The sequence below is a fragment of the Falco biarmicus genome, chromosome 2 (assembly GCF_023638135.1).
Source record: "Falco biarmicus isolate bFalBia1 chromosome 2, bFalBia1.pri, whole genome shotgun sequence".
NCBI lineage: Eukaryota > Metazoa > Chordata > Aves > Falconiformes > Falconidae > Falco > Falco biarmicus.
This window is the reverse complement of record NC_079289.1, coordinates 33268781-33291682: the sequence shown is the minus strand read 5'-3', so window position 1 is coordinate 33291682 and position 22902 is coordinate 33268781. Positions and strand designations below refer to the sequence as shown.

At 40.4% G+C, this 22902-nt stretch overlaps 1 protein-coding gene across 4 annotated transcripts in view; it reads right to left on the bottom strand.

Moving 5' to 3' along the window:
• ENOX1 (ecto-NOX disulfide-thiol exchanger 1) overlaps window positions 1-22902 on the bottom strand; it is a 369768-nt gene that overhangs the window by 84586 nt on the left and 262280 nt on the right. For all 4 annotated transcript variants that reach the window (XM_056329606.1, XM_056329607.1, XM_056329604.1 and 1 more), the window contains 3 exons: window positions 18649-18822; window positions 16714-16920; window positions 9831-10064 (listed from right to left, as the gene is read on the bottom strand). In XM_056329606.1, coding sequence (XP_056185581.1) covers window positions 9831-10064; window positions 16714-16920; window positions 18649-18822 — 615 coding nt within the window. The remainder of the gene's footprint in view (window positions 1-9830; window positions 10065-16713; window positions 16921-18648; window positions 18823-22902) is intronic.

Genomic DNA, 22902 nt, shown 5'->3' with positions numbered 1-22902 from the left:
GAGTAGAGAGTAACTACAGCTGAATGTGTTCCCCTTTTTTCCTTGTAGACATCATTATCTATATCATCACACACAATTCATCACCCAACACTGAAGTACCATTTAGAGTAAATTATCCCATTCAATCTAGGTCAAGACATGAACAGCAAAGTTGGGAGAAATGATATACAGAAGCACCTCTGAAGAGGGACACCATGACCTGTGAAGAAACAGTGTGCAGAACTGCGCAAAAATGTTTCATGGAGCTGCACGAGTAAAAACAAATTGCACAGAAACATTCTCACTTTTCTTTTCTTTTAATCTCTCCCCAATACATGTCTGTGTGTTGTTTTGTTATAGACTCTATATGACATTAGAACACCCCTCCCTTTGTTTTGTTATCAGGCACAGTTGGTGTCTGTAAGGGATGTTCATAAACATGCCACCCTTCTGCCACATAGATTCAACCCATTTAAAAGGACATGCTGAAAATCTGTTTTCAACACACTATACTTGCAGGGAGCTGCAGAGGTCTGTGGGCCTGTTATAGTTAATTCATGGTTCTGTACGAGCAGAAAAAAATCCTTTCATTGGTAAACATCAGCATCTTCATTGATTACATAATTAGAAGATGCATTAAGGAAAGCTAGAGGGCAATATATGCACAACAGGAGCACATTAGTTAATAAAATCTTTTCTCTACAGTTTTTAAAATTTCCTTATTTCACCTTCATTTCTAACTTTTATATTCTTGCGTTGACTGTTCAGTGGCTGGCATAAGGTAACTCACCGTGAATTAATTTTCTTCATCCAGAGTGCAGTGACTTTTTCTGAGCAACCAGAGGTTCACTTAGAAAATCAGATTTTTATACCAGATTGTTGATGTATTTTTTATTTAGTAGATAAATAGTGGAAGAAATGCAGCAATGGAATCTAATTTAAAGAGAGCATGAACTACCTTATGATTGCAGCCATTCATTAAAAAAAATAAACCAAAACTCCTAATTCTGCCCAAAATTATACCCTTGCGGTAGAATGCATGTAAATATATGCTGTTCAAAAACATACTCTCAAAATAAATTCCTTTATATAAGACATGCTCCCATATGTAATTGTTCTTTTAAAATGAGGAAGCAGCAAATTATTTCTCACACTTAACACTTCTTTTCTTCTCCAAGTTACAGCATATTTTAAGCAAATAAGGTAGGATTCATCTCCTTTATGTCAACATCTGATTAGGAACCCCAGGGTCCTAGTACAGCCAAAGAAAAGAGATGGACAATTGTCAGATGTGCTGTATTATCTGCCTATTTGAGGGTGAGGTAAACTGTGTCCCAGAAGTGCCTGCTTCTCTCAACTGGCTGTAAAGGGAGACGGGGGTGATCTGCTCATATATAGACATCTCTGCCACAGACATCTACATTTGGTCAGAGTAATCCCAACTGTTCCACAAGTGCACCAGTTACGGAACAGCTACCCAGCATTTGTATACCTGTGTTGGGTTTTCAGTTAATACCACACGCTGTGATGCATGCTATGCTGTTTGAATATTACCCACGTATTGAGGATGGCTTGCTAGGTGTCTGTTGATAGAGATTTCCAGGTGCTGCTAGACTTAATCACAGGCCTCTAGAGATAAGATATTTCAAATTCCTCTTATATCAAATGAAGATATTTGGCACTTAAATCCTAGCTCACAACTTAGATGAAATGAAATCTAAGAAAAGAAAATGCATCCCTAGAGCTGCCTGGGAAACTGTCAACAGGGATATTTCCAGGAGGGAAAAAAAATAATTAATTGTTGACAAACGTTTTGCATTTTCCCTGCTTATAATTTGACCACCTCTAAGCAACCCCAACTGAAATAAAACCTTTAATATAAAAAGCTATGACAAGAACTGCTATAAAATGGTATACTGGGAAAAAGTGCTGGAAACAGAGATTTTACTTCCAGTTTATGGAGTCTCCCTGGTGTAACACAGGGCAGAATTCAGCTCAGAGTAATCTGAAATGTTGCGACTATTTACCTCTCATTGTAAACACCTCCATAAGGTGCTTTCACGATTTGGGTGACAGTATCTAAGGTCTCAGCCATTAGGAAGGAGGTAGACTAATCCATGACTCTGAAGCCAGGCATTCAAACACTCTTACTATCATTTTTACATTTATAGATATAGTCCAGATATAGCTAACTTTATATTTCTCTATTTCAAAAGTGACACTGTATACTGGACTTCTAGCTCGGACAAGATCACACATTGGGTTACAGTTGCTTCTAACTTTGTTGGTATCTTCCCAACCCTCGGCTTTCTCAAATATTTGAAAAGTATCTGAGATAATTCACACAACACTTGGTGCCTTTCTAAATCACAGCAATCCTTCTACGTTGTCCAATAGGCCATGGTGCTGTCCACAGTCAGCACATCCCGTATCTTGTCACTAATCGTGCTCACTTAATGCAATCTCCTAGGCTTGCAAGGAGGCGCTGAAAAGACAGAGCTGTTGTTCTTTATCCTAATGGCTACACCTCTGCGTATGTTTTGGGTGGCATTAATGATCTCATTTTTCTTCCTTCTGTAAGATGGGAAGGGGTAGGTGTGCACTTATGCTAAGCTCTGCCCTGACCAGGAGAAATTTAGTTAACTAACACCCCTTGAAGCTGTTCTTGTGAGCACTGAGAATGACTGTGCTGCAGGGCATGTGGAGAGGGGACAAGAGTCCTGGGACATGTCCCATCTATTTGTCTCTGACTGACAGCCTGTTCTCTGTCAGCTGTAGCTGTGCCATAGGAAGATGTGTTCCCTGCCTCATCCCCACCTGCTCAGCACCACTCCTTTGCACACGGTTACACTGCCCTCAGGTCTGCCTGGAGCTGCTCCGCTGATCACACTCCAGTTCCAGTTTGTCAAACTGGGCCCTGTTCAGCTATTACAGGAAAGTGATAGAGGCCAGTTCAGGATGCAGACTCCTTCACTCCATGTAACTGCAGCCAGGGGAGGATGTTTGACCAAGATTACTTTTAATCTGACTTCTGATTTGATAATTTATTAGACTATAACTAAAATTTCTAAACTGCAAAGGCTGAATTCAATACAAAAAATAATAAACCACAGCAGGTGACTGCTGTGGGTGAATCAGGTCAGGGAAAAGGTTTACTAACCTCTCTCATCAGCAGGTTCAGCCCAGCTCCCCTGTGCATCAGGAACAATTTGCTTCTCAGCACATGCCAATTTTGGTGCCACGATGACAACCTATTTTTCTCTTGGCTTAAGAGCTTCTCCTGCACAGAGTGCCTGCCACTGACCTAGAAACACAACTCTTCAGTCTACTACCCCTGCCTTCTTTCTTCCCTGCTCAAATACTTTATATAATTGTGCCATGCAACACACATCTGGTACTTTTGGGATTAATAACATTTTTAACCCAATGGCACTGCATAATAAGTGAGAATCAAGGGATACAAATTTTTACTGCCAAAGGCTTCTTTTAAAGAATGATTAATTCTTACTATTTCTTAAATAGCCTTAACTATGCTATAACCAAGAAACTTTTCCAGTTATGTAATAAATGACTAGCTGAAACTAGGTTTGACAAAAATATGCATATACATTTACGAAAAGATATTTTAAAAGGTACTTTCTTCCCCCTGTTTCATCAAACTCTTTCTTCCAAATTAAATCACACAAGATTCTTCCAGAGGTGGGTGTTTCACGTGAGATACAAAAATCCATTATCTTATCCTGCTGATGCCATTATTTCCAATAAAAAGTAATTATGAGGGTATTGAGTTTCCTCCCTATTTCTCAAAATCACACCACAAACTTTCAGATCGGTGAGCTGCAATTTCCCAGTTCATAGTAATTAACTTGAGTCATTTTGCAGGGCGGTACATTTAATCAAGTGGGTTTATATTAAAACCTTAAAATCTGCATTGATACAATACGGATTAGGCGAGGGAGGACACTTTTAGCAATACACTTAACAGCGAACATACTTCTTGCCAGCTTTCAGAGAGAGGTGCCCAGGGAATTGGGTTACCAGGCTGCTGATAGCTGAACCCACCTTACACTCTTCTGCCAGCAGACAAAACTGCCCTCGCACCGTGCCTGCTCACAGCCCCTGTGCAAGGTTCTTGGTGCCAGATGTATTGTGTCACAGCAGATGTCAGCAGCATATGGGAGAAGGAAGGAGAAAATGATAATCTAAAAACAGGAAGGGTGAGCGAACAGATTTGACGCTGAAGCACTGAAACATGTCTGTTGTAGTGCTCTGTCCTGATATACTACTAATAAAAAAAGATTGTGCTAAAAAAAGGTCTGGAGTCTTTCAGCAGCAATTAAACCTGGCATTCATTGGATTTGTTCAGAGGATCACAGCTTTGCCTCCCCTTCTGACGTAGCCCTGCACTGAATTCGATCCCGTCTGCCTAAGACTTGCCTCTCTGGATAACTGCACCACTTCTGCAGCGCTCCACAAATCTGGCTCTCAAGTGCAGACTGATAATGAAAGCAGCGTGGGTTTCTTCTCAGTGAAATATCCTATTTCCCAAGCAATTAAATGTTGTTTATATTTCAAACGACGTGCAAGGGTTGAGATTGTCAGGCTTGATGTTACCTGAATCTTGCACAAGATATATCCCCCGTTAGTTCATTCTACTGTAACTGCCATCTATTTATTTAAATTTCCAATCTGTTCTCTCTTCAGGGGATAATACAGTGCCTGGCAAAGAAACAGCTTCTCAATTTTTCAAATTATATTTTTTAAAATGTAAAACCATGTGAATAACTTTCCTGTGCTCATAGAGAAACACTGTATTTAAAAGGGAGGTAAATTCCAGGGTATTGTATATAACGTGCACATATTTACGTCTCTTTTGCTCAAAATATTTAAAAAACAGATACTCAGATATAAAGAGATGTCTTTGTTAGATGGTGGAACTATTTAGCTACCTGCAGCAGATAAGACAGATGTAATATTTTAAAGGTGCTTATTTGCAAGAAGTGATTTCTGAAGATGATACCATTAGATACAGATATGCTTGAATTAAGAAAACCATAATAGTCAAAATTCTGCTTTGAAACGCAGATGTCATAAACACACAGATTAAAATGTTTTGTTCCAATGCATCTGACAGAGCAGCGTTTCACTTAAGGATAAAAGGTTCAGCCTATCTCCAGTTGTATGATTGGGGCACCACATTACTCAACCATTCACAAAGCACCCAGGAAAACAGATGTCAGCGTATGCAAATTTGATCCTAAATATCTACCAACACATCCTACTGTGCAGTAATGAAACATTTAATTTGATGCTGAGGGATTAAAATCTCAAAGACACACACCAAACAAAATACTGCAATGAACCAGAAGACAAGAAGGTCACATTTTTGTGATATAATAGCAGAAGACACAATATTCTGCTGGTTTTGTCAGAACAAGAACTCAGGGTCTCAAAGACCATTTCAGGAGGTAATTCACATTTACACTTCACTGTAAAAGACCTTGGTTTCCCAGAATTCACACCTTTGAATTTATTGAGATATTTCCTCAAGGAAAGACAGTTTTTACCTAAGGCAGAAGGATGTCAGAAAGAAGGCCAGAAGTTTCACTAACCTGAATTGTGCTTAGCTGTTATCTTACTCCATGGCAATCAGACATGGTTTGGGGAAACTATTTGCAGTGTCATGACAAATTTTGGAATATTTGGATCAAATAGTAGATTTGGAGTACCTTTTGAAAAAGTGAGATTTTACTTTACCATTTTACCACTTCACTGTTTTTTATTTTGATTTTTCCCTTCAAATATACTTTAGTAGTTTGGAAAGTCAGGGAAAAAGAAACCAAAAACACCACCAAAAAAACCCAAACAAAAATAACTTGTCATGCAAAATTAAATAGCAGTTTTATTTCCCAACCAGCTTGCAAATCTCAAATCTTGTGGTACAAACCTAAAACTGATCAGCATAGCCCTGGTATGAGAAGGAGCTCATGTCCTTCTCCACATTACCCATTTAGTTTGAATGCTGAAGCTCAGCATTCAGTCTGATAATCCAGGCTCCGGTCTCTTCTGTCTTCTATGTGCTGGACTCATGAAGAGTGGGACTGTCTCATGGGAGTGTGTGGGAGTGCATGGAAGAAATTTAAATTAAATATTTTGTGACATCACCTTTCCAATGCAGGAAACCTCATGTTTTATGAACTATCACCTTCCTGGCTTCTCTTTGTTTTGGCTCTGGCTGTGACCACAAGCAAATTATCAATGCAGAGCAGCTCAAAAAATGCTTAATCAATGAGAGTTAGTAGTTTTAGAGCTACAGGCTCAAATCCATGAGATGTAGCCCAAAGATACTGGCAATGTGTCACTGCCACATAGTGAAAAGTGGCTATAACAAAGCACAAAGGGAGAGGAACAACATCACAGGCACTTAAGAGTGAATACACTCTTAGCTAACGACATGAAAGGTGCAGGAAAACAAATATCCACACTGCCAACAAGGAAAAAGTTATGAAAGATTTCATTTGCAGGACCCTGAAGACCTTAATGGAGAAAAAAATAAGGAAAAAGGAAAAAAGAAAAAGAAAAAGGAAAAGGAAAAGGAAAAGATATATACCCATAAAACAGCACTCTCTGCCACAGTCTAAAATGGAAAGTGGTGAAAAATTGCACTGGTCCACAGTTTGATGGGTTTCCCTTATTTCTGCATAAATCAAGTGTTCAAACCAAGTTCTTTGCAGATATGAAGGGATTTGGATAGTCCACAGAGAGCAGGGAATGGAGAGCAAGCCATAAACTCTCATGCTTTTGCAGGTATTCAAGGCCTCATATGCAGTGAGAGCTAGCCCTGGTCACCAGGCAGTGCATTTTGAGAAACCAGTTCTTTTTCTCTATGAAGCTCCATACCAGTAAAGAATATCTGGATGAAATTTCATAATGAACTTTTGTTTCCAACTGGCATAAAAGATCCTCTACACTCTCTCACCCACTCTCCTCTATGGCAGTCAACTTCAGCACAGGAGAGGAATAGGAATATGCTGACAACACTGATACAAGTGTCTCCAGCCAAAACTGGTACACAAAACCAATGATTTCTTTAAGTCTTACGCTGCCATTTGCAGAAAATGAAAAAAGATATTGTCACCTCTGTTCTAGACTCAATAAATATCTAGACCACAACAGGGGACTGGCTGATGAGCCTAGTTCATCTCTGCTCACCGGTAGGATTCTGTGCTGTCAGGAATTTCCAAGGTTATTTTAACAACAAAAGTTGCTTGGATACAGACCAAGTTGTCTACATTTGTGATTGCGAAGCAGTACCTTGGGATGACAGATGTTTAGCTATTTTGGCTTGCTTTTCAGCCAGTGTTGCTCAGTGAACTTCTGGAGGCACTGCAGGAGCTGAAACCTGCATGTTGGGCACCTGCAGCTCTGTCTCATGAGCTGGCAACAGAGCTCAGGAGTCTTTTGAAGTGGGCATCATGGGGAAGTCATGGCTTTCCTTAAGAAAACAACTGCAAAGCATCTGCTCAAAACCTAATCTTTTGAGGTAAATCCTGCCAAAAGCAGATATATTTTGATCCTTCTTTTCTTCAGGATGAATTGTCCAGGCTTTTGCAGCAGTGCAAATCTGGTGATATCCAGGGACCTGAGATTTTAACCCCAGGTTTCACGTGTGTGTGTGTGTGTGTGTACATACCTATATTTCCCGTTAGCCTCACATTTAAAGTCCACATTTAAATTGTGAATGTATGATGACGTGCACTGCCCTTTGCTAGAGTTAAAGAAGTTTCTTTAGTGTTGCTTTACTTCTGTTTTCAGGATATTGCAAAGGGCTTATGGTGAATCCATGTTGCCCAAGGGAGGCCATAACGTTCTGCCCCACTGCCTTACAGTGGCTATGAAGCCATGGGAAATGTAAAGCAGAACAGTAGAATGACTGAATCCTACCTCTGCTTTCCACAGTACCTAGTATAGGAGACAACTCAAGACCAGTGAGAAAAGAGGGGACATCTTTGCATTCTCCACCCCCAACTGTCTATGGAGATCCAGGGCTGGTGCCATTAACCTTGCTACAAGGCAACTGCTAATTAGTGAAGTAGCAAAATTGCAGTATGTTCTTTTGCTGGATTTAAATTATTTTTCAACAAATAAAGAAATAAACTTACCATATTTGTTTCTTAACTTATTATATTTACTTCTGTATGTTTCTGAAACTTTCTCTTTATTTCCAGAGAAATAGTCACATACATGGCGTTTGACTGTATTGTGCTCAAAATATTTCTGTATTAAAATTGTGCATATATGCCAAGCTCTGGTCAAATGTCCCTCAAAAGAACCAAAGATCTAAAACTTGGAATTAGTTTTAATTAAGTATGGAAACTTCACAGAATGAAAAGAAAACCCCTTCTAAATATAGACATCTTCAACATCCTGCAAAAACTCGCATTCGGTTGCCCCAAGGAATGGTTAGCCATACAGAAGAAAGTGTCCAGATTTCTTGCATTTTCTGACTTAGTTCAGGAAACCTCTAGGCCTTACTACATAAAGAAAAACTTCCCTATGAAAGATTAACTCCTAAAATATTCAACTGAAAACAGATTCTGGGAACAGATGGATCTAAATCTCTGTATTGTACTGTATTTTATAACCTCTAGAGGAGCTGGCCTAGAAGCTAGGTAGGAATTAAAAATTTTTATATTTGGGCCTCTTTCCTCCTTTTCTCCTGGTCTATCGATCCATCTGGGTTATTTTACTAATCTCCCAGTTATTTAATGAATTATTTACCAGAGGAGTGCATGTGATGAGAGTATAAGTCAGCCAAACTAATAACAGACCAAAGTAACAGTGACAACTAAGAGCAACCAATGCAGTACTCGAAGAGACAGTAGGGTGCATCTCTGCTCCATGCTCCAAGGATGCAACACTGTGCTGTCCTTCGGCTTCCCAAACATGTTTCATAGTTAAAACAGAGGCCAGTGTGCTGACAGCTAGATAGCATAAGTCTAATCTGGATAATTCTGAAACAGTGGCAAGAATCAGTTTCTTGTGACCTGGCACAGAGTAAAGTAATGTGCTTGGCCACCACATGGGGAAAGAATGCCAAATACAACTGCTAAACACTTAATGAAAACAAATACAACTCTAAGGGGTATGAGGAGTTGAGTTTGCTTGATCTTTTTTTAATTTCTTTACCATGGATAGTTTTATTTCTTTGCTTGTTATTTTCTATGTAAACTATTACAGACAGGAATCCTCAAGTTGCACCCTTGAAAAATACTAACTTAGTAAGTGTACCTAGAAAATAACAAAAACAAGCAAGCAAACATCTACCAAAACAAGGTGCTATCTTGCACAAGTAATTCTAACCCTAAAGAGGGAATGACAGAATGGATGGTGTGTGTCAGAGATAAGTTGTACAGCCGCATCTGTGGGGCATGTTAAAATGCAGCTCACAAAGGCAATTTAAATACCAGGCATTGGGACAGTTACATGTACTGTAGTAACGTATCGGTCAAGGAATAAACACATTTTAAGAATCAGGCCTTTAATATGACGGATGCTTTTAACAAGTTGTCTTATTATGAAAGTATTTCCAAGGCAGATGACGGCAGCAACTGAACAGAGAAAACACCCCCACTGTAGTATCCTGAAGGTTGTGTTTTAGCTGTTAAAACGCAGGTAGATGGACAGATGTTATGCAGGTGAGTATCATTAACATTGGCATAGGAATGGGGGATAGCTAACAGGGCAAGTTAATGAAATACACCAGAGAGAAACCAGCCTCCCTGCTCTGACTTCTGGGTGGCTCCCGCTTTTAAGAAATAATACAATGAAAAGTATTAAATGCTGCTTACCTTTCAATTTCTCAGCCAGCAAAGCAGCTTCATGTTCAGAATAATGCATTATTGCTGGAGGAGAAGGAGGGCGCAGTCTGTCTTCTTCCATTTTGCGTCTGTGGCGTTCTTCTCTGGCCAACATTCTTTGTTTGCATTCCCATTCATAAAAGTCATCTCTTGCCTGAGCGAAATCAACATGAAGGCGACCTGAATCCTTTTTGTCTGTGCTAGATCCTAATCTCATGCGGTAACCTGAAATCAACAAGCAGAACTAACTGTTGCAGGACTTCTTTGCCTATTTTTTTTTCCCCTCAAGTGCAGCTATGTAAAAATATACATTAACAGATTCCCACATATCTATGCAGAATCTATTGATCATTGTGCTTTCACAGGAAGATAAACATTCATCCATTCATTTTTCCTTGCAATTTTCTGCATTGTCTATCCACACAGTAGATGACCTTAAAAGTTGACTCAAAGGTACAGAATGTACAGTCCTGTTTGGAAGTCTCTCAAAATATGTAATTTTTCTACTTGACACTCCCAGCCTTTATAAGAGCAAAGGCCAGGTAAACAAAAACACAACTACTAAAAATGGATCTGTTTTGGTCTGAATGTTGAGTCCTTTCTCTGATCCTGTTGAGATCATGCACTGTTTAGTGCTTTTCTCCAGCCTGCCAAAGGAATGGGAAAGGCTGAATTTTATAAAAATCACAACTACAGATGAATGAGAAAATTGTGCTACGTAGATTCCGGTGCCACAAAGACGTTGGTGTCATAACTACATTGATGCTGGATCTCAGATTTTGAGGCTACACAATTGCAAACACTACTTCCCAATTGCCCACTGGAAATACTCTGGCAGCAAATATAAACCACCTACAAATGAATTGAATTCAGCGTTCTTTAAAGTAACTTTGAAAGTGTGGATGGATTTATTAGACATTTGCAAGGCACCTTCAGAACAAATAATGAAACCTGTTGTGCCTCATCGTTAGTGATGTTCTTCATATTCATTATTTGATCAATGTATCATATGCTAAAGCTAGCAGACTGCAAAGGCTCTTAAGTCAAGGGCTGCACAACAGTACAACAGGGTCCTGCTCTGAAATAAAACCCTTGACTGCTGTCAGAGGACAAACAAATCATGCCAATGCTATGAAAGGAGCTTTTTGTGACTGTACTGTGGAAAAACATATGCCGGGTACCTATCTTTTTTCAAGTTACACTTCCAAGGCAGAAAGATAGCCACAGAGCAGTTTCTCTAACTGTTAAAATGCCAAATCAGAGAAAGTCTATGAAAACGCTACGTAGAAAGCTGCAAACAGCCTTCAGATGCAGGTAAAAATAATCAGTCTGCACAGGGATAGCTCTGACTTCTCTGTGTCAAGCCGCTGCAGTAGCCTCAGAAGCAAAGCAGTCCAGCAGAGACTTCTCAAATCACAGGATGCTGCAGAGATGAGCTCTGTGCTGAGCTGGCACATAGGAAGCTCTTAAGAAACACACACTACTACTACTACAACTGCAACTGAAAAACTCCAGGGACAGGAAATTCCTGATCAAAATGGCAGGAAAAATGGTGTTTGCTGCTTTGGAACAGCAATCCAAGAGAACCTACTGTTCAGTCTCATGTTTTGCCTGTGGTTGAGGAGTTTCAGCACCTTACCACCACAGATAAAACTCAGTTTTGAACTCCAAGGACAGCAAAGCTAAAACTTATGTAGTAGATTAGCTTTGCAAAAATGCCTATCTAGGCATACTCTGCTTGTTTTACCACTGACAAACCAGCCTCCTGTACTACAGCACATATGAGATAATAGCTTCAAAACCATTAGATATCCATATATGTAGTGATCCTTCGGAAAAAAAAAACCAACAACCCAACAAAAAAACCAACAATCTGGGTGCCTTTTGATTTGATATTTTCCTTTCAAACATCTTGTGGAGTTCATTTAAGCAGTCTGTCAGTGGGGAAAAAGTATGACTGGTTTTCCAGCAAGGAGCCCAAACTCAGATTAAATACTCGAGCTAAGTGTTTCAGAGGTCCTTCACAGCCAGAAGGCATCAAAAACTGCCATGGAACCTACCAAATCTGGTCTCCAAGGTTCACAAGCTTGGAATGAAGTACAACTGAATATTGCAAGAGAGGCAAAGGAAGGGATTGCTTGTTATTTTAAAAAGCCCCTTTATTTTGCTCTGCTTTCTCTTGGTCAGAGAAGTAAACACTACTTTTTCCCCCAGAAGGCTTTGTGGTCATATATGTAGCTTTAGTCACAAGGTGCTGAGTTAAAGATACACCATATTCAGTGAGTCATAATAGAAGAAGAGTGCGAGCGACCTTTCAGAGCTGGGCCCTGTACTAATGAGGGGCTAATTATGTGGTTTTATCCACAGAGGTGTAGGCATGAAGAGGTCAGCCAAAAGGGGTCAGTGGTGCAGCTACCCTGATAACTGTGACAAATGTTACGCCCCCCTGTTCAACACTCCAACACTCCAGCTGCATTCCTCACACAGTGATTGTTTTGTGCCAAAATGGCATTATCAGCAATGTGAAAGGACACTGCCAAGGTGCCAGGTCTCGTGTGCCTAAAATTAGACCTCCCAGCCAGGCTGTATTTTCCAGGAAGACACAGTCTCTCTTCTTCTTCCCTCATCTTTTGCCTCTGTTGGCAGAAACGCCTGGGCATGGACAGAGCAAGAAACACGGTGCTGCAGGACACAAGACTGTTGTGGACCTCAAAGCCCCACTTAATCTGCATAAAGGACTGTGCATCTGCAGGTTGTGTGTGCACCAGCAAATTTGAGTTTTATTAAAGTAGCCTTCACTTTTTAAGTAAATGGGGATAATGGGGGGAAAAAAAAACCAAAACACCACTGAGCAGTGTAAATTGCAGTTCGAAACCCAGTACTGTGTGTAGCACTGGACAAATGGTTCCCTTTAGATAACCAGTTTAAGTGCCTCCAAATTAATAGATCTTTGAAACTGCCCAAGAATCACAGTGAAAAAATCTGACCTTGTTAAACTCTGAAGACTGGAGGTAGTCAGCCAGCCAGCTGGTTTCCACCAGCCCAGAAACTTAGAATAACCTGGGTCGGAAGGGACCCTTAATATCACCTAGTCCAATACCCTCTCAGAGCAGGGTCAACTTCAAAGTCAGATCAGATGCTCCAGGCTTGGCATCTTTTCCTTACCAAAAATAGCAAATGCCCATGGCTTCTTGCACCGTCCTAAAACAGGCTTTGCGGACACTATGGGACCAATGGCCTGGTCAGTGAAGAACAGACTTCTTAATGGGTTGGCAGCCAGCAAGATGCTGTGTAGCAAGGGGTGCAGAGCTGGCAGGTCCTGTTTTGCATGAGATGCCAGGCACCCACCTAGGTTGGCAGCTTTGAGCTGTGGGGCTGCTGTGGGGCTTGTTCTTTTCTAATACCATGCCTCCTTATTGAAGTTTGAGGGTATCTGAATGTACAAGAGAACCACTGCCACTGCCTCCCCTTCATGCACGGGCAATGAATTGCCCTCACAGACCCTGTTCCCCATCTCTTTGCTCAGGACTGCAGCTAGCACTAACTGTAGGCCTGGTTTGTCATTTTTAATTTCAGTTTTGCATACAATGGCAGAGGAAAAGACTTTGGGAACTTGTCCAGATCCTCACTTTAAAGGAGCAGCAACAGGAAAAATTAGTGAGGGTGCTAAATAAAAATTAAACACATTATTTCCATATCACAGGTCTAGTCAAAACTCCGTGGCTTGACTTATCTTTGAGTGCTGCTATATTGGGGACAGGCCAATAACTGCTCTCTAACTAAGGATCTAGATCAGAGTGTTGATGGTGATCAGTGAGAACACAAAATAAGTACACTGTACTAAATGGAAACCCACAGAGGAAAAGATCAGCACAGGAAAAACACATACACAGGCTTTTGGGGTATAAACAGGTCTGTCTCAAGCCATTTGTTTGCCCTATATTTTCAAGCCCAGAGCCTTCAATATTTGCAGGAGTTACTGAATTGTCAGCCACAAGAGTAAAGTACATATAGTTTGGAGACAGAGCTGTCTCATGGGCCGGTATGTCGATTTTAGAAAGCCTTTTCCTCAGGAGATCAAAATGTAACTTTCAGGGCTAAATGAAAACAACCCTTTCCCAAGTCAGTTCTTTTGTCATAGCCTTCTACCCATCTCCCAGTCTCCTCTTCATACACATTTACTTGGGAATAGGAAAGAAAAAAATCAATGATTAAACTACTTGACGGATTTTGTAATCACTTGCACTATTCTGATGATAAGCATGGGATAAATACAAAGTTTGATGAGATTAGATGGGGTAGACAGATAAAACTGATTAGGCAGACAAAATTATCATTATATTACCGATATCAAAGGCATGACTTTCCCCTAACATAACACCCATACTATAATAACCACACATTCCATTTGTACAACTCTTTTGTCTCTTACAGGGAAAAGAAAACACCTTAACAATACACTTTATCCCCACCATTTCAGAATACATTATGCTTGAGAATGGAATAAAGACTAGTTAAAACCCCCAGTATTTCGGTACAAATCCAACATGCCCCTGCCCACTGCCAGACCTCCCTGCTCTGAGGTGGGAGGGGACAGTTGGTGCTCTCTGTATCATCTGCAGAGTTCAGCACCAGTGGTAAAGAAAAAAAAAAACAAAACCCAAACAAACCGAAAAACTTGGCTGCAGCATGTCTGCGCTTTTCTTCCTCCTCTCTATCAGCTCCATCATTTTTTTCCCTGATCTGGTCAGTAAAAGAAAAGATCTGGATGAAAAGACAGATGGGGAGGGAGGCTGCAGAGCAGACAGTAAGAGGAAGTGTACACAGCAGTGCGACTGTGACAAAAGGAAATGGAAGAAGCAAGGATGGGTCAGCAACCTGGAAACAAAATGGCGGAAAATTTAAGATGAGGAAGGGAATCTGCTACCTCCATCTCTGTTTGTTTCCCTTATTCTGAATGCACACTAGCGCATTATGAACGAGGACACATGGCATCGCAGGGAATTTCCAACCTCTAATCAGCAAATCTGGTTCTCCAGAATTTAAGGCATATAAAATTAAAATAAAACTTCACTTGGGGTGAAGCAAAGGGTGCAGTCAACTGCTGAGAAGTAGGAAACTGAGCTAGAGGGACACTGGCTCTGGCCCAGGGTGGCAGCCTGTATGTTTCTGAGCTTTTCTTTGCTCTTTTTCTTGCCACTGTTTTGTTTATCAGATACAGTAATACCAGCTCCTACTGAATCAGGGGTGCCCCTCTGATCTGTTACTTGTGAAGATGGGGCGCCCCACACAGAAGTTGGAAGCTGGGAAATGTGTCACTGCTTCTTTTAACTGTGATGCCGGTGATCTGTCCCAATGAACTACAGCTTTACAGAAGTAATGTGGATAAACAAATCAACAGGAAGGATGAAAACTGGGAAGAAAGGATGAGGAGGGAAGAAGAAATGAAGTTAAAAAAAAAAAAAGAAGAAAAAAAGAGGGTAGAAAGAAGATCTGGAAGGAATATGAAAATTCAGCAATATTTCAAAGAAATCTTTTGATAGACCTCATAAAACTCATAAGTTTCTGTAGCTCTTCAAAGAGGTATTTAAAGCAAGCAGCCAAGTTAGACACCTCCCCCCCCCCCAAACACAAAAACCTTTGTGAAACAAAGGAGCTAAGTTTTTCCTGACTGCATATTTCAAAATTTCTGATGTTTTCTTTCCTTTTTCTCATTTTAAAATGCAGTTGATGGTGATTTGAGAGATCACTTTTCCAGCTGTGCGAGCTTCCTATGGATACCTACAGGACATTCAGGTTATGTTGTTACTGCTAAACAGAAAATGGCCAGGATGGGAGCTCAAACAAGGTATCCCTAATTGTTAGCTGCCTCCCAGGCTCCATTTTGGCTGGTCCCAGTGGGTCCCTCTGAGGTCACCCTACACAGGGTGGGCAGCTGTAAGCCAGTCTGTGTCAGCTCGTCTTAGCAAAGGAGCAGCCCCTGGCCCCTGTTTATTTAAGAATACCTTGCAGGTGGGTGAAAGTGTTGCACTAACTTTTGGGGCAAAACAACACTTGTGGTTCACCCCAGAACGAGAGATGAACCAGCCTGTGGATCCAAATACTTACAGAGGATGGGATCCAGCTCAGAAAGGTGAAGAAGGGCTCAGTTAGGAAGCAAATCCTCATATTAAGGAGCCTATAGCCTTAAGAGGGCACTGACAGTCACTGAAGCCCGATATGTGAAAGCAGAACTGGTTTTCATCTTTTTTCTTCTTTCCTTTTTTCTTTTTCTCTGTGAGTTAGAGGGGTTGTTTTTTTTCTTTCTGTTCCTTTGTTGGAAAATAAAAGAGATTCCGAAATTTTACACCTGACTTTCTGTGTCACTTGTCCTGGGAGGCAGCAGACGTAGCCTACAGATGGGGCTCAGAATCTAACCCTTGCAGTAGCTGAATACATGCATGCATAAAGGCAGACTTTATTCAGATTGTGCTGCAAATCTATAAAAATATGCCAATGAAATTGCCAGCCTATCAAAGAAATTGGCACTGGAAAACAGCAGCATTCCTGGCCTAGTGCCCTCCTCTTACCACAACCTGTGAGCAAAACTATATAAACCTGTGTAAATCGAAAATAAGATTGTTCTGTAGTGAATTTCAGGATCTGTTGTATTGTTGTGGGATGACAGGAAATTGCTCCTGGGTAAGCAACGTACAAAACCATGCACAAGTGTTGGCAGACACAGAGAAATACAGAATTGCCCCTTGCCACCCCAAGCTACAGCCACTGAGCTCAAGAAAGACTTGCTGAGATAAAAGCTAAGAAAATAAGAAAACATTAGCATCACAAAATACAAATGAGAAGCAAGGAAAATCCATTAAAGAATGTGAAGTACCAGAAAGGTAAATGGCTTTATCAACCATGAACTCCTCTGCAAAACGAATGTGACAAAAATTCTTCTTGCTTTTCCGAATTGCTGTTATATCTCCACACTGCTCAAAGACTTCCTGAATAATTTCCTCCGTTGCGTTTTCTGGTAATCCTCCAACAAACACTGTTTTGCACCCAGGAGGTCTCTCTCTTGTTGAAGGTGGTGGGAGATCTAAGTCAAAACAGAAATCACATTGGAATACAAAATTTGTCTTTTTATCCATTGGCTCTATTCATTCCCCTAATCAGTTCAGGGCAGGAACAGTTATTTGACATAGCATGGAGGTGGGAGAGAAGAAGCAAAATAATTGAATATTGCAGAGATTGTCCAAAATTGCTTACTTTAATCTAAACCTTTTCAAGTTTTAGGTGGCATTTCAGAGATTAATTCCTGCCAGTATGCGTTATTCTCCAGGACAGACAGTAAGGTCTAAAAGGATCTTTGTTTTCCCTGCACAGTCACACAAAAATAGAAAATATTCTGCTTCAAAGCATGAGAGCTTCTGCAGCTGATTCGACCCCAAGCACAAATCTCAGGCACTGAGATTCAAAGCCTGAACTTCACCATCTCTGGCTTGTACCCATCACTCGCCAAGTGTGTGGGCCCTCTGCAAGCAAGCCCATGCTGTGGACAGCCTGGGCTTTTGGGCTGGATGTCTTTCCCTGGTCTTAGCATAATTTCATTTCTGTCTCAGAGTACAGGAGCACAGCAAACAGAAAAACAAAGTGGGAAACACGACGAAGTGACAGCATGATGAAAATGCTCTGCTGGTTATCTGTTTTGTCTTGTTGCCAGATAATGGAGTGGACGCCAGCACACAGGAAGGATAACCTCGCTGTTTACAAGTGCTCATGAGGTGGAGTGGCTAGAAATTTTATTTTTATATATAGATACAGAGAATATATACACAGTTAAATCAGAAAACTATTAAATTTTTGAAGGCTGTATAAAAAATATACTCTGTCATTACGTTTCGCATTGTTTATATGTAGTTTACTAGAGCATTCCTCTAAAAGGAATTCTCTAAGAAGGAACATGATTGATATGACTTAGGTTTTTGGCCCTTCAACACAGTAAATGGGGTTTAAACATTAAAGTATACATATATATGCATATACACACATAAAGCCAGTTTGATTAAATCATGATCTAAGTACACTGCAAATCCAGAGCACCAGACTATTTGCTTAATTTTCTCTTTTGTCTTCACAGTGATAGTGAAAGCTGCTGGTCTGATGGCTCTGAAACTAAACTTCTGGGGCTAACATACACAAAATCAGGCTTTGTGCCTGAGCTGGTGGCTCAGTGGGAAGAGTTTTCCATTTGCACAAAGTCCCAGGAAGGGGCAGAAGGAAGCCTGGTCTCTGCTCTCGAAGAGAAGGAACTAATCTGCCATGCTGCCCCCCAAAAAAATGGCAGGAGAAGAGCTGTAGCCCCACTTTCCTTGCATCTCCTTTGGGGAGGGACCAGACCTAGTCAGTGTTTGGGTGCAAGGCACTGTGTTCAGGGACACAAGCCCTGACTGGCTCCAACTCCACTGGCTCATGTGGGCACCTGAGGCAGAGCATGGAGATAATCAGCACTGTATAATCATTATATTTTGTGACATTCAGATCTAGGAAAGACAGATTTCTACTATGAGAAGTGTAGATCTTCAGGCTCTAGTAGCTTTAAGTAATTATTTTCCTTTTTTGTACAAACTATGTAGGTTTTTTTAATGACCTTACAGAGATGAATAAATATGGTCTGATACCATACCATGCTTTGCACAAAGAGTAGATCTTCGAAGGAAACACCATGCCTGCCTACAGTCTATTTAAAAACATAATTTTTGTTAGATAAAAAGTATTTTGTGCAATATATTAAGGAAAATAACATTCTTTCATCAGATCCACTTACTTGGGTTTGGAGGGAAGAGCGTGCAGCTTTTGCAATGAATTATTTCTTTGACTACAGGCACATCTGTTGGTGGTGGTGGCGGCACTAACCCCATGCCTGGTATCATTGGGTTAATAGGAGTGATTCCAGTCATCATGCTAAGGCTTGGATCAAAGCCTGGTACACAGATTGAATCTGTAAATGTATAACATAAAATCCTGGCTTATAAATCTTGAAACTATTTGTTACTATTTTCTTGCACAGACAATTTCGCTTTAGGCTTTTTTTTTTTTTTTTCCCCCAAGCATCACTGTTAAAAGAAAAGAGAAGGGAAAAGGAAAAATGGGAAAGGGAAAAGGTAGAGCAACAGAGAGGAGAGAAGAGAGAGAGGGAGCAGGAGGTGCATTTTCAGTGAAAAAAACCTCCAAAACAACCAACTATGCATAAAGAAGGGAATGTTACATAATTTCAAATATTAATATGACTGAGTAAAACAGAGCACATTAAACTGTAAAACCATGCACAATGCATATCTCTTATTATCTGGAATGCAATTTTCTGTTTCATAATGCCACTGTGGTGTTTACGTTGCCTTCTGATCAGCGTACAAAGAATATATTTTAACACGGATATGTCCTCTCCATCTAATTGTCAGACAGATTTATCACAACATAGCCTTCTCACATAAGTGACCTTGATTTATGACCAGCACAGAGAAAGATCCATTTCTGGCTGCTTTATAGAAGCACAGTTAGCCAAGACTTCTAACCATTTTACCCTGGAATATAAAGTTTCAGCTGCACAGAACAGGTTTTTTTTGAACTTTGGAATTGATTCCTTCTTGTCCTGTTATTTAATCAGATTAGTAGATTCTCTTCAACACATGTATTATTAAAATATACCACCACAGCCCCATAAAGTAAAATGCATATTTGGCAACCATTACTCTTTTTCCTTCCTGATCTCTTTGCCAAGACTTCCATACATATTATTTAAAGTTGAAAGATTTACTGGGGAGTACCAGTGCTGTAACACCAAGAACTGTAATAAGCAGATGTTTCAGATGAACTGAGTGCCAACTTCTGAAATTTGCTTTCGTTAAAAACAAGGCTTTGGGTTTCTTGAGGCATAATGAATAAAATATTTTGAGAGACCGATCTCTTTGTTGGCATAACACTGCTGCTATTTGGCATCATCAATTATTTAAAAGAAGAGAGTTACTTTGGTGTTCTACAGGTTTTCTGATGAGTTTTCTGGCTAGCAACTGGAAAGTATTTAATGATACTTGTAAACACGGGGTTTGGTAGCTTGGGAGCTTGTTTATTTTGAAGAAGCAGAGAGGGAAACAACTCCTCCTCCAGGATTTTATACATATATATATATGAAATTTGAGCTGCATTTGCTACAGGGCAGCATGATGAATCGAATGTGACCAGAGGCCTGTTTCTTCATCTTAGGTCTACTGTGGAGAAGCTATGTGGCCTTGGGTCATTCCTCTGACCTTTTTGGCATCTTAATTTCTGCATCTGCAAAATAAGTAAAATAATACTCACACACTGGTGAGGATTAGCTCACAGTTTTATAGCACTATGCAGGTGTAAAGCACTCTGTGGGGGCTGAAAATTAGCATTATTATTCCTGTGAAACATACATAATCATCTTCTTCAGGACAGACAACTGAGGACTGAGAACCTCTACTCCAGTGGCGCTCTTATCTATCTTGGTCTCATGCTCCATGCTCTCCATGCACTGTAAGCCTTCAGCATTTTCAGACAATTCTGTACAACAAGCCTAGCAAGGATTTGCTTTAGGCTTGTTGAAGGCTAGTATTAATGGAAACTCATGATATTACACTACCTTTTTTTAATAAGTGGTCTTATAAAAAAGGATTTGCTCTGGGTGAGATGCTTTTTTTCCCATATTGATGTATATGCATTGCTTTTCAAATTAAGCTTTGAAACTCGGAGCCTGTCATTTATTCCACAGGATACAGTGGTGGCTGTATTAAATATTCATAGTTAGTGGATGCTGGGAGATAAAGTCAGAGGTGAAAGGGCAACATGCAATTCAAAGAAATCCTTAGGCTATGCTAATTTGCTTGATCTCATTTTTAGAAGTCAGACTTCTGACAGCCACAGCAGGCCACCTTGTGCAGCACTCTCCTGCTGCAGGTGGAAGTCCATCACTACTACTTGCTGCTAAAGCGGCCCACAGAGCTCCACAGCACGCAAAGCAGAGTACCACAATAGCACTCAACACACTGTATCATGACAGTCCTCTCCTGCTACCAGGGAAAACTGGTGCTGGAAAGATGCCAAGAGAGGCATCTCATCCATCCCTCTAGACAAATGTAGGGTCAGTTACAGTCCTAGCTAGATACAAAATTTCCTATTAAATCCAATATCTGTAGTAGACCCACAGCATTCAGAGGCTGGAGCAGATGGAGATGTACAAGATGTACAGAAGGCCAAGTTCTCCCTGTCCCGTATGTATCTTTCAGGCCCTGTGTGACAGCCAAGGAAAAACATCATCTGGTGACTGCTAACACAAGTTGTATTTAACCATTGCTGCTCTCTCTTTAAGACAACTACTAGATACATTTCAGCTTCTCTACAGCAGTAGCCAACTGAAAAAAATAGCAAACTCTGCCCAAATCACAGATGCATGCTCTCACCCAGTCCAGTTTTCTGAATATTCCTTTGGCAGTGGTGCAGATACAGAGAAAAAGAAAACTAAGGGACACAACAAGGAAACTCATGTCCACTAACACTGCAAACATGGACTTGAAAGGGAGCTGGGAGGAACAGCTTTTAGGTTGCATGTCAGTCAAAGCCGGTTTGTGATTTAAGTGGAAGAAAATTATTTGCCACTCATTCCTGCCACATCCAGGGAAATGAACTTTTTAAGTAACTTTGCTTGTGTTAAATAAGTACATGGCTTTGTCATCAGTTTCTTTTACAACTAGAATCAATCTACAAGAGCACAAGCAGAGTGTTGGGGGCCAACACTCAGCAAATGTCCTTCTATGTGTGCTCTGACTCTGCCTCCAGAAGGTGACTGTGCTGAGGTATATTGAAGAGGACTCAGTCAATAATTCTTGAAATCTAATTCTACATCTTGCAGGCACTAATCCAAATCCTGCTAACATCAAGAGCAAGACTACTGAAGGCATAAACAGCTTTTAATCAGGACCAGGTTTACTTTCGCTGTCCTCTTGAATACGTTGCTTTCATTTCACAACATGTTGAATTGAGAATGAAATGCTTTCATACATCACAAGAGCCTTGAGAGGATGCATAGGTGCCATTTGTAGAGCATCCTGGAAATGAAAATAATCTCTGAATACTAAAAACTATTACTATGTATTGCAGTGATGGAAAATTCATCTGGGTTTCTGAACAGCTAAGATCTTGTTCAGACCTCCGAAGAGATTGGTGGCACTTGCGTCTACATAGAAGTTGATGCATGCCACCTGCATATCGCTGACAAACCAGGAAAAGAACCTACAGATGGGATGTCCAAAGGAAATACTGGTCTGGAGTCTGAGGTGCAGAGAAAAGGGAACTGATAAAGTCACTGGAAAGGAAAGTCAATAAATTTGCCACATCTGTGATAGGATCCAGAAAAATCCCAAGTTTAACTATATTGATGCTACCGAGTGCTGCAATAATAGAAGTTGGATATATAGCTCTTGTCTAGGGACAGGGGACGATCATCTATCAGCACCACCACTGCAGTCTGCTCCATGTCCTGGCATAATGCCTATTGGAACAGGACCAGGGCACCAGAATTAGAGCTGAAGACAACTCCTATTGAACTTACTGGTAAGTTTGTTGGTCTTCAGAATCAAAGGTACTGATAGAGTTATGAAGAATTACAACAAATGGGAATCAACCCTGCCGATGTATGTTTTTTTGGTAGGTCCATTTGGATACATGATTATTAAGATATTGTAGACATGAATATGCCACACTAAGCACAGAGAAACATTAAATTTATATACTATACATCTGAAGAATTAAACAAGTAATATTTTCTGCTTTCAGTGATCATAGTGTTATTTTTAAAGGGATCTATACATATACTTCTGCAGCTAGGTAAGGGTTTATGACCTTTTGGAACTGTAAAAAACAACCTGGCAGAAGAGAGAAAGTTAACATTTGAAAAATGTTAAGAAATATTTATTAAATGAAATCACGGAAGGCGATCAGAGATGATAAATCACTTTAAGAATGGAAAAGCACATGTTATTCGAGTTAGAGTCCCTGTGGATAC